A 12,398-nucleotide genomic window follows, 5' to 3' on the forward strand; every position below is an offset into this window, starting at 1 on the left:
TGGTTATGGTACAGCATTATATTATTTTTTGGGGCGGTAACTTGTAGCTCTGCTGTGTGGTCTTGATTTTTTAGCTCTAGTAGCCTAAAATTTGAATTAGACAGTGTTACGCCAAATCAAATAAGAGTGAAATCCACAGTTTCTACCATATAACAAATGATTATTGATAGTACCAGTAGTGGTTGCTGAATTTAATACTCATAATCTCAGTAGCGTTCAATAACACTTTATTCAGCACTAATCCAAGGTGTCGGAGTGTTGGTGAGGAAATTCCAGAGGTTTTAAATTTGAGCAGTGAAATACTGTGAATGAATTTGTGCTGTTACTTTGCACTTCAGTTTCTCACACAGAGCTCAGAGAGGGAGAATGCAGCAGAGCCAGCTATGTATTACATAAGCATACTGATGCAGAAGATACAGAACAAATATTCTGCCTCACATAGCTTTGCCTCATCCAGGCTACTTTTGCCTGTCTGCGAGCAAGTCAGCCCAAACACACAAAGACAGGATCTGCAACATTCGTCCGACCTTCACAGTTCCATCTTCATTTGTAGCTGGCACACATCACTCAGTTTTATCATGATTTACTTGCTGTATTGACTTTATCAAAGCTCTTCTGTAGAAAAGCTTCAAAACACAGTCACAAGAACTTGTTTTTAAACTCTCTCACAGATAATGCATGCATAACGCAGACTTTTACGGCCTCAAATGCACCAGTGGAGAAACCCTCTCTCTGTCATGCACCTCTCTCTTTATCTCTCCCTATGGCTACATCTCAGGGCATGTCAAGTCATATGCCTGTCTCCAGTGTGCAGTCTGCCAAGGAAGTGGTTCTAATTGACTAACAAGTTGCTGTTACTTTACATGCCTTTCTCTCTTTTTCCGTACCTTTCCAAAACCCTGACATGACTCCCGGGCTACAGCTGCTTTTGCTGGGGAAAAAAATAAGAAAAAAGACTCCTCCTTTGCACCAAAGTCAAACTTTTTTTTTCGGGTGAGGAGAAATGCACAGGGTAATAAAGTGTTTATGTTTGTTTGTATGCAGAAGTGAGAAAGTTTCTTCCTCTTGGGGAAAATATGGCAATCAATTTTTCCTTCCCAGTCCCCTCCCAAACTATTTGAGTACATTAATTTTGTGTTTTATTGCCCATATTTGTACTTACTTCCCTGTTTCATTTGATTTTCCCTGTTTTATTGCCTGCAGCCTGCCTAAACACAACTATATATGAGCTTCATGGGGATTGGCTTTTGCACTACTGAATAATTAATACATTCTGCTTTCCAGAGTAACAGCATTTATATCTTGCTGCGTCTGTATTTTACAACTATCCAGTCTTACTTAGACTATGCATATTAATTCTGGCACAACTAAAATGAAGGTGTGGAATTTAATGAGCTGGTCCAAAGTGTTCACCATTGTACACTGTCATGGCATTTATGATACAGATGAAAACAAGCAACTAAACAACAAAAAATCTGTTCAGTGTTTTGTGGAGATTATTCTCACAAGAAAAATGACAGTTTTGACTTTGTTCTAATGTGTAAAATTACCTATGTTTACTTGAAACCTTGAAGTATGAATTATGAGTCTTTTCTGTTACTAGCATATGTGACATGTCTGTAAAGCCACAAAACCTCTCATGGTGTGTTCAAACTACATGTGACAAAGCAACAGTCCACAGATCAGTTTTAATGGTTGCTGGCAATATGATATGCCACAAACATGCTCAGCGCATGTTGCTGAGTGACAACATGAAGCACTTTGAATCAAAGTTGCGCTGGTTTAAACTTTCAGCAGAGAATTTGTCACAGTACAGCTGGCCACGCTTGGTCATTTGGAAACTTTGTGGCTTGTAGTGGAAACAGGTAGGGGACAATTAAAAACATGCAGAATCAGTTGACTGTGGTGAATTTTCATTATTGTGATTAACATGAAAGAAAAGATAATTGTGAATATTCTCATAGGAGTGACTTGAAAAACATTTCCAGCTCGCTGACATGCTGGCCTATATTGTTTTCCTCATTCGTTTTGAATGTCCGACACCCTGGCTTGCATATTGTATCCCCCATGAAAAAGCGTAGTGGGATGGGTGGAAATAATATGGATTCCAAAGTGGAAAAAATGAGAGGGAGACAAAGTTACCACCACTTATTCATCATTTATTTGTACAGGAAGATTTATGATAACTTATTTAAGATTCTTGGATTGTTTTTCACTAATAAAAGATGTGTGTGCTATCTGTGATGGAATGAAAATATTTGTTTCCTAACAAAGTATTGGAGTGCTTCAAAGATGTCCCAGTCACAAATCATATTCTCCTGATGTAAGAGAACATGCTTGTTTGGTATGGACCCTAACAAAAATCACATCATTTCATAATCGTATGAGTCATATAAATATTTTGTAATTCACAGATAAAATATGCCATACTGCCAATAAGAGAGAAAGATCAGAAGTAGCCCATTTTAGTCGTTTTAGATGGCATGGACATGTCTTGATGTTTAATTTGGGTTTGTAATTTTATGCTTACACGTATGTAAAAACTGTCCTACACACTGAAGAGAGAGACTGCGATGAGAGGGGGGGGGAGGGGCCTGCCATCTAAAATGGCCAACAGGGATAAAGAAGAGGCAGAGGTCTGTCTGTGTGCTCGCTAGAGATCTGGAGACGCTGCCAGGCAAAGTTTCCATGTTTAACTGGCAGGCATGGAGACAGAGAGAGAGACGGAGAGAAAGAAAGACTGAGAGACGGTGAGAGTAAGAGATGAAGAAAGGGGGAAAGGGAAGATGAGGAAGGTTGCATTAAAACTTCAGTAAAAGAGGCCAAAACAGAGAAAAAGAAAGAGAAGGAACGAGAGAGAAAGTCCAGCAAGAGCAAGAATTCGAGAGAGCAAAGGACAGAGAGGGAGAGAGGGCGAGAGACACGCAAAGAAACTGAGAACAAGAACCAGAGAGAGAGGGGAACGGAATGTGCTGACGCGGCGTTTCTTGTCTGAACTCCCCAAATTAATAATCAGCAGCGGTTTAGCCGAGCCGTGCCAGGAACAGGAGCCTACTGCCAAGCCCCCGACCAGGCCCTCCCTGCTCCCACCGTTACCCCCACCCCTTACCACCGTCCCCTACCCCTCAACCCCCAGCTCGCAGCCCTGCTCTGGGGCAGAATAGGAGGCGCTGCCTGCCTGCCTGCCTGTTCGGGCCGGGCCGGGCCTGGCACATTGCCACAGGGCTTTTGCTTGTTCAGGAGTTTTGATTAAATCCTTTATTGTGCTCCACTCACGCAAAGAGCTAAGGCGAAACACCGAGCAGGACGGAGCGGAGGGGAGGAGAGAAAGCGAGAGGGGAGAAAAGAAAAGGGAAAAAAAGAGAGGGAGGGGAGGGGAGGGAGGGAGCGAAATGGGATCTCTTTTTTTCCCTCCTGCTTTCTCCTTTCTCTTTCTCTCGGACTGAAAAGATGTTTGATTTAGTCTATGGGGAGTTGTAAAGTAGATAAAGTTTTTTTGCTCGCCATCAGCAGTCTGTTTTTATTTTTTTGGAGCCTTTTTTATTTTCACTGGTCTGAATAAAAGCTCCTTTCATTCTTTTGTGCATTTACTAAATTGTTCTGGTTTTATTATCATATATCTCATCAGCTAGACTCCCAGACTACAAGCTGCCCCACTGACATGCATCAAAAGCTTCATGTTTTATCTGTGTATTAAGTGTAAAATACTTTCTAATTGCTGTGGCTCTTTTGCTCAAACAGGTGTACTTCTTGCCAAATGGACACTGAAATCTACCTTATCATATTTTAGCGTGTTCCTTGTGGATTTTATATACACTCACAGCATTATACACGCTGTATATCTCCAACTGCTCCCAGTTAACTGCGCCCTTGTCAGTGCTGCAGCACCCCCGTGGCCTTTCAGAGGCTTTGTGCCAGAAGTGTAACAGTGATTTGTGTTGTTGTTTCAGCTGTTTCTGTGCCGGACCTGAGCGAGCAGTTCACACCGCCGGAGACGGCTCCCCCAGCACTCGTCAGCCTGATCCAAGCCATAGAGAAAAGAGGTATATCCGTGTCAACCGGCCAACACATTCTTCTGCTGTCTGTCTCGCCTCCCCGTCTTTCCGTCTATGTGCGACTGTCTCCCTCCTGCCATCTGCCTCTCGCTCTCATGCCAGCATTTTCAGAAAGTGTAGACGTTGGGCAATCATATAGATGTAGAAGTGCACACACAGTAATGTCTCTGTGTGTTCGTGACTTGATATGGATTTTGTACATTGAAGTTAATGTGGTTTAAGTCAGAACTGTTCACATCGACCACACTGAGAGTCCTTCACAGTGGGTTTGATTCACACTATGTTATTAACAAATAGAGCTCAGTGGGACTCCATTCACAGCTTTGCCTCTTTTTTTTCCGTCTTCTTTTTTGTATATCGCTGTCTGTCTCTCAAACACACACACACACACACACAGACAAAGGGCTGCAACTAATCATTATTTTCATCATTGATTAATGTGCTGATAATATTCCTGATTGCTCATTAAGTTTATAAACAAAACATCAACAAAACATCTTCATATGGCTTTGTCTAAAATCCTGAGATGTTAAATTTAAAATAATGTCAAACAAAAGAATGTGGCAAATTATCACAATACTTGACAATACGTGAACTTTTGGAATTTTTGCTTTAGCAATGACTGAAACTATTACTTGAATATCATAATATTTGCCTATCAATTTTCTGTGGAGCAACAAGCAAATTAAATAACTAATTGTTTCTAAACAATGTACACATTTGTGTTGTCATGATACTGGAATTTCTAACTTGGATACAATACTTTGAAAAAAATACTGATACCGCCAAAAACTTGACAGACAATTGTAGGAATTGGGAGAATTTTTGTAAAATGAAAATATAACAAAGCTATAACATGACAACCGGATACAACTTCTTTTCTTGGTTATTAGCAGAGAACAGAAAAAAAATTGTAGCAAACATTTAATGTTGTGCATTAAAAAAAGAACATTATTAAAACTGATTAAAATATTTAGAATCTATATTTATTGTTACTTTAATATAATTGATAAACACTGGCATATATAGACATTGTGCACTATGCACAGATTTAGTAGCTATTATAAAACAATATATCATACTGTTTTATGCAGAAACGTATGTAATACATAGGCTGACTTTAGAATGACAAAAAATAAACCCCTCAAAGAGAAAGCAAAATTTATTTTATTTTTATCTGATTTATTTCCAAGCATTTTCAGTAACTATCTCACCACCAAACTATTTTTTGCAGTTGTGAGTAGTTTCTCCAAATCTGTCATGGTTTGCATTGTGGAACATATCTGAAGTGTACAACAGCACAATAAAAAACTCAAGAGTTTTCTCTACCCATATGGTCTTTTTCACATCACTTCATACTTAAAACCTGATCAGAATTATCTTGTTGTTTGGAACTGAGATACATATAAAGCTCTTTCAGATGTGCAGTGATAAATGTGAATCCAGGTAAAAGCCACAATAAAAAAAATAAAATCTGCAAAGGAAGAAATCAATTAGAAGAAAAGCAAATGAGATTTGAAGAGTAATTTCGGAACATTTGAGATGTGACCCTCCAGGAATCTACTAGAAGGACGACAGAAGGTTCGTCTCGAGTGTAAATAATATAATGCAGCAGTAATATTGAATTACTTCCCAGTGTCGGTTGCACACACACTCTGACTGCATGGTGTGGTTTTCACAACTACCTGAGAGACGGGTGAGTCTCAAGGAATTGCCTCCTAGATGCAAACTGTCTAGACCCAGTGGTCCTAAATGTTTTTTTTTATAAACCTGGGACCCAAAAGTAAAATGTAGTCATTCATAGTTAAATGTGTTAGGAATATTTTCACAGGATGTGTGTGAAATCTTTCTCTGTCTCTTGAAACGGTCTTTTGGTTTGGAGTGGTATTTTTGTATGCTGAAAAGTTTCTTCTTGACCACAACAAAACATAACATTAACCTTCAAATGAGTTTTCTAGTTTTTAATGAGTTAAGTTTTCCCATAACATTATAAAGTCAGAAAACTAACTTCACCTGTAGTGCCTGAACAAGAAAGATTCTTATGATTTGGGGTTTCACTTTTAATTTTTTGTGCTGTCTGTCACTTAAGTAAACACATACTTTCCTCTAAGAACGGAACAAACAATATGAAACACTTCACACTGGAACATTTGTTGACTTTGATCTTGTAAATATTGCTTTGTAAAAAAACAAAAACAAGAAAAAAATTTGAAGGATCAACTCTGCACTATTTGATTGATCACCTCTCTGTTGTCAGATGTGAAACTGGAATAAAAGCAGCACACATATGAAACTGATTTGTGCATTTATCTCAATGTAAGTGCTGTATCGTAGACAACTGGACTTTGTTTCTTGAAGACATTTCACCTTCAACTGCGAGGCATTGATCTTAGTATTTCCAAAAGGAAATGGTATAACCATGTGCTCTGTCATCCACAAGCTGTTCTCTCAGACTGACATTGATGAGCCTGAAATAAAATGTCTGTATTATCTACCATGTCTTACATGTGTTTTACATTGAATGGGATTATGTTGTCCAAATCAGCCAGTCGTGTAGTCATCCCCCACATTAGAGTCCACTTCTGGTGGCAGTGCATGACTCTTCAGTGCATTTCCATTTCTCTTTTCTGATATGCTCTTCGTCACTGTGTGCTCTTATTTTCTTATTTTACTAGATTTTTCATCAGTGTAGTACAGCTTAATCTGCAGATTATTTCCACACTTAATCAATCTAGCACTTATTTGTTGTCTAATGTCTAAATTTGTGCCGAACATTCATCACAATTTCACAGAGCCCAAAGTGGCATCTTCAATTTGTCCAGCTGGCAGTTTAAAGACTCTTCATTTACTGCCATAAATTACAAAGACAAGCAGCAAATCCTCAAAAAATTTGACATTTATGCTTGAAATTACTAAAACAATTCATCAATAATCAAAGTAGTTGGTCCTTGTTAATTTCTTTCGATGACTAATCATTGCAGCTCTCTGCAAATCTACCCGATGAGTCAGAGGGACAAACGGGAGAAATTATTTTTGTCATGACCGCTCAGAAACGAGGATGCTACCAACACAACTCTGAACCCTTGTCCGCAATTCTAAATATTTCTTTCAGTCAACTAATAGGTTAATCCAATTATTATTGCAGGTTTACAGCTCAGTGGCGTTAACCTTTACTCAACAGCCGTTTTTGTCTTTCTCAGGTCTCGACTCCAAGACCTTGTACAGGACAGCTGATTCCTCAGGTTCAGAAAGCCCAGTGTACACCCTGTGCACAGGTGAGTTAGTCTAAGCCAGAGTATCTACATTTTAATCTTAGTTCAGTAAGTATGTATGTTGGAACAAATTGAAGTACAGAAAAGCCAAACTGGGTTTGAGATCACCTAAAAGCAGTGTCAGTAGTTTGTCCTGCAGAGACTGCTGACATGTAACATTTTCAACTGTAACATGTCCTGCGTATTATGTGTCTTAGTGATTTTTTTTTTTTTTTTTAATCTACGGTATAATTAATTTTCTAAGCAATTCTCTCCACATTTCATAAAGTTACATTATGTTTTTGACATTAATGGAAGCGGTCATCTACTGTTGGACATCTCATTAAGAGGAGATTCTAACAGATTAAACTGTGTACGTTCAGGTGTCTCTGTGGTTGAGAGTGGTGGGTTTTTCTCTTGTCATAAATGTCTTTAAATAGTTTTGTGTATGTCTCTTGGCAGAGAGTGATCAGAAAGATGTTGGTCCCCTGTCTGAATGTGTCCTCCGCTACCTGAGAGATCTCCCATCACCCGTAATCCCTGCCTTTATTTACCCTCACCTTCAAACGGCTGTCACACTGCAGCAGCAGGTCATACAGCAGTCAGCAGGTGGGTCGTCCACGAGTCAACAGTTTTTTAAATTAGTTTTTCGCTGCTGTTAAACATATTATGAGCAGCAATCGAATTTCTTACTTCTTTGTTTGTCTGACATAAGGAACATGGCAATGATATTATCATGTGGCCTCTGTGTGTGGCTAAATATGGTAGGAAATTCAATCGATCCTCAAAGTCAAACAGTAAAGGGACTTGGAGTTTCTCACAAGAACATTACACATCGACTACATTACCTTACAACCAAATCGTAACTTTTGCAAAAAAAAATAATTAAAGCGATTACATTTTTTCTGTGATGGATAATTCATGCGAGATTCAAGTCCCTGCAGGATGCCGTTACTTAAGTGAAACTCTCGGCAAAATGCAACCTAGGGTCTTTTTGTAACCCTAACCCAAGTTCAATGGAGTGCTAGGGACAATTTTACGATGGCATCAAAATCGCTATTTTTAACTCACTACTGGTGAGAGCATTGAAAACATTGTTTGTGTACACAGAGTTTACTAAAAAAGTTTTTAAACTCTTTGTACACAAACAATGTTCTCAATGCTCGTGTTCACGTGTAGAGACCCTGGTGATACTACAAGTAAAGTTTCATGTTGTGTCGAGCCTTCTTAGTGTTTTAGAAATAGTGATTTTGATGCTAGTGTAAGAGTGCCCCAGCACTCCTCTGAAAATGATTTTGACCTGAAAAAGTGGCACTTTCGTCGTAATTATGCTTTTACGTTTGACTCGGGTACATTCTCAAACAGACCCTAGGCTGCATTTTGGCGAGAGTTTCACTTTAAAAAAATACATTTTAAGCATGAACTCAAACCAGTGGCGCCTGGAACTTTAGAAGAATATGCATTTATCAATCTACAAAGCCATGGTATGCTGTGAAAAAATGCAAAGCACACACAATTTGCAGTTAATGGTCTTAAACATATAAAATGACCAGTATGGTCCTTTGACAGTCCAACCAAAGTTATTGTATGCAAAATTTCTGTTTTTCTGACTGCGATAGGTCTGATATTAAGAAAATAACACAAACAGTAATTCTTCAATTTTGCTCATCTGTGATTGAGGGGTGAAATAATCTCATCCAGTTGTTTTAAGAAACAGTTTTTTTGACTCATTTGTAGAAAAATTTGTGATTTTATTTAGTGAAGACATAAAGGAGATTTTGTTTCTCAAAAACGAGCTGTGTGCTGCTGATGTTGTTTCAGTTGATAGAAAGGCACCTTTCATAGTTTCAATAACTTTAAGTAAAAGAACTGCATGAGGCCTACCCTGAGGCTTATTTGCAGCTGATCGAGGGTAGACGCATGTCAATGTTGAGAAAATAGGGTCAAGTGGCAGGTGAGGATGAGCTCACCGAGGTATGCCAGAAATGTTTCAGCTGATTCTTCTCTGCACAAAGGGACACCATGATTGCCTTTCATATAGATGCTTGAGGTATTCAGAGAGATGTACTGACCCCCTTTCTCTGTTGATTATGCACTGGACTTTCTGATGCGGGCTAATTTGGCATAACGTTACCTTATCTTTAATATCTGAACCCTCCTCCAACTCGCCTCATGTGGTTAATGTTTATGTCCTCTTCATGGTTATTTCAATACCTCCTCTAGATGGCGCAGTCGCTGGAAGCTATGACAGAGAGGTGAGCCTGGTCCTGGAAAGCTCCACCACAGTCCCTCTTCATCACCGTCTCACCCTGCAATTCCTCCTGACACACCTGTCCAAGGTCACCCAGGCCCAGGCCAGCAACGGCCTGGACACACACACTTTGGGACAAATATTTGGACCGTTGCTGATACGGACAGGCCCGTCGACCTTGTGGTAAGTTTGCTTGATGGCTTGTTGGTTGTGAAGTGGAAGAATTGTGCATCTTCAGTGAAGTGTTAGGCATTAGGCATGTCAAATTGGGATTCTCAGCTATGTGTTAACAGACACTGAACTGATTTATTTGCAGGTTGCCTTTGGATGAGGAGTTCCCTGCTCTTGTGGTGGAGAGGCTGCTGATAGAAAGAACTATAGAGCAAGATCTCACTCCTCCAGGTAAGTTATTCTTAGTAAGGTTAAACTTTGTTTATGTTATAGTATAGTACACAGACATTTTTATATGCAGCATAATGTTGGTTTTGTTTAGTAGAGTTTGTGTGTTAAATGAATGTTTGTATCCCTTCCATTATTGCCAAATGCCTACAATGGTGATCTTTGTGTGTTTATGTTTGTGTCTGTTTCCAGTTCTTCCAGCAAAGCCAGTTAAGTCAAAAATGGCACCATCAGCCATGACGGACACGAGCGGCCTGCTGAACGATGCTGAGTGGTACTGGGGAGAAATCTCCAGGTAAATTATGAATATAGATTATTACTATTGAATTAGAGTTAATTCTGTGTTTTCTTTTTTTTAAGTATTGGATAAGGGTGTAGATGGCATGAGGATCATTTTGTTTAATACCAATCCACTATTCCTCAGACATCATCTTATCTTATTATTATGTTATATTGCAGCTGTTCATAGTTGGTGTTCTTGAAGTAAATGCTGCATGTCATCATATTTGCAGAGAGGAGGTGAATGAGAAGCTGCGAGACACTCCAGATGGTACCTTTCTGGTCCGAGATGCCTCCAGTAAGCTGGAGGGCGAGTACACGCTCACCCTCAGGTAAAGCAACACTTCTACTTTGAGGTTCTTTGTCTGCAGTATTGACAGACTGTCTCCCACACCCGTTTGAACAACATTTAAATCAACTGAATAGTACAATAATGAAAAAAAATGAATAAATAATGAATAAAAAGAAGACAATTAACAGTAGGAAACGAGACCAGCAAAACAACCTCTGATTTTTCTTGTCTGTTCTCATTTGTCTCCCTCTGCAGGAAAGGGGGGAACAACAAGCTAATAAAGATTTACCACCGAGATGGGAGGTACGGCTTCTCTGAGCCTCTTACCTTCCTGACTGTAGTAGAGCTCATCCATCACTACCGCCACGAGTCTCTGGCCCAGTACAACGCCAAACTGGACACAAAGCTTCTGTACCCTGTTTCCAAATACCAACAGGTTGTTGATGCAGTTTGTTCATTGTTGAGTCTCCAAATTGACATCATAAACTTTATATTGTCACATTCAACTACAAGATAAATCCCTCTACAAGCATCCTTTGTTTCATTGTTTTATTCATCAATGTTGTATTTTTTTGCTCTTATCGGCATTTTGCACGGCTCAGCTGGTGAAGGAGAACAGTATAGAGGAAGTGGGAGAGCAGCTGAAGGTATATCATGAGCAGTACCAGGAGAAGAGCCGCGAGTACGACTCCCTGTATGAGGAGTACACACGCACCTCACAGGTACAACACAGGGACCCATTTAAGTTACCCAAATATTGGAGTTAGACAGTATGCATCCATACTGCTATATCAATAGCTGAGGATGAAATGATATAGAGCAAATCATAAAATGGACAATCACAGTCTGTCCCTCTTTTCTACAGGAGCTGCAGATGAAACGCACAGCCATCGAGGCCTTCAATGAGACCATCAAGATCTTTGAGGAGCAGTGTGAGACTCAGGAGCGCTACAGCAGAGAGTCTCTGGAACGATTCCAACGGGAGGGCAATGAAAAAGAGATACAAAAGTAAGATTGCCTTTTTTTGTGCTTGATATTCTTAAAAATCCTGGTTTCATTCAACTGCAAAAGCAAGACAGTATCAGTTCAAAGCAGGGAGATGAAACGGATAAATTCAATTTCTTTCACCGACCCCACTTAAGACATTTGTAATTCTGTCATTCTGTCGATTCAGGATCCAGAGCAACTCGGAGCGTTTGAAGTCTCGTGTGAAGGAGATCCACGACAGCAAGCGTAAGCTGGAGCAGGACCTGAGACAGCAGGTCACCGACAACAGGGAGATCGACAAGAAGATGAACAGCCTCAAGCCGGATCTCATGCAGCTCCGCAAAATCAGAGACCAGTACTTGATGTAAGGAGAACACATTTAGGATTTACATGTCTTTGTGCTCTGATTTTACTGTAGAGAATGTATGCTATGTAAAAGGTCAATGTCAGCATTTAATCTGTGGTGATCTGGCTTTGCAGTTGGCTGACACAGAAGGGGACGAGACAGAAGAAGATTAACGAATGGCTGGGCATAAAGAATGACGCTGATGAGTGAGTGTTTGAAACAAAGTACCAGCTAAGCAACTTGTGCTGTGATGAATGGGTGCTATAGTATCTCCACCTGTAATTTAAAGAGTGTTTTGTTTCTGATCAAGTGTCTGCTGTTCTATTTCTAGCTCCTACTCACTAGAGGAGGACGAGGGCTCGCCCCACCATGATGAGTGTACCTGGTATGTGGGTGACATCAAACGCACCCAGGCTGAAGAAATGCTGAGAGGCAAATGTGATGGGACCTTCCTCATCCGTGAGAGCCAATCACAGAAAGGCTCGTACGCCTGCTCTGTAGTGTAAGTTCTGTTTGTGCTTGACGGGCCTTGTTATTT

General features: G+C 39.9%; 1 protein-coding gene across 2 annotated transcripts in view; it reads left to right on the forward strand.

The window, feature by feature from the left end:
• Positions 1-12,398, forward strand: part of pik3r2 (phosphoinositide-3-kinase, regulatory subunit 2 (beta)) — a 35,410-nt gene that overhangs the window by 15,613 nt on the left and 7,399 nt on the right. For both annotated transcript variants that reach the window (XM_030401542.1, XM_030401541.1), the window contains exons 3-15: positions 3,951-4,043; positions 7,256-7,330; positions 7,769-7,915; positions 9,530-9,740; positions 9,874-9,959; positions 10,149-10,251; positions 10,469-10,567; positions 10,783-10,963; positions 11,130-11,249; positions 11,393-11,535; positions 11,702-11,878; positions 11,995-12,066; positions 12,192-12,362. In XM_030401542.1, coding sequence (XP_030257402.1) covers positions 3,951-4,043; positions 7,256-7,330; positions 7,769-7,915; positions 9,530-9,740; positions 9,874-9,959; positions 10,149-10,251; positions 10,469-10,567; positions 10,783-10,963; positions 11,130-11,249; positions 11,393-11,535; positions 11,702-11,878; positions 11,995-12,066; positions 12,192-12,362 — 1,678 coding nt within the window. The remainder of the gene's footprint in view (positions 1-3,950; positions 4,044-7,255; positions 7,331-7,768; positions 7,916-9,529; positions 9,741-9,873; positions 9,960-10,148; positions 10,252-10,468; positions 10,568-10,782; positions 10,964-11,129; positions 11,250-11,392; positions 11,536-11,701; positions 11,879-11,994; positions 12,067-12,191; positions 12,363-12,398) is intronic.

This window comes from Sparus aurata, chromosome 21 (genome assembly GCF_900880675.1).
Source record: "Sparus aurata chromosome 21, fSpaAur1.1, whole genome shotgun sequence".
Classification (NCBI taxonomy): domain Eukaryota; kingdom Metazoa; phylum Chordata; class Actinopteri; order Spariformes; family Sparidae; genus Sparus; species Sparus aurata.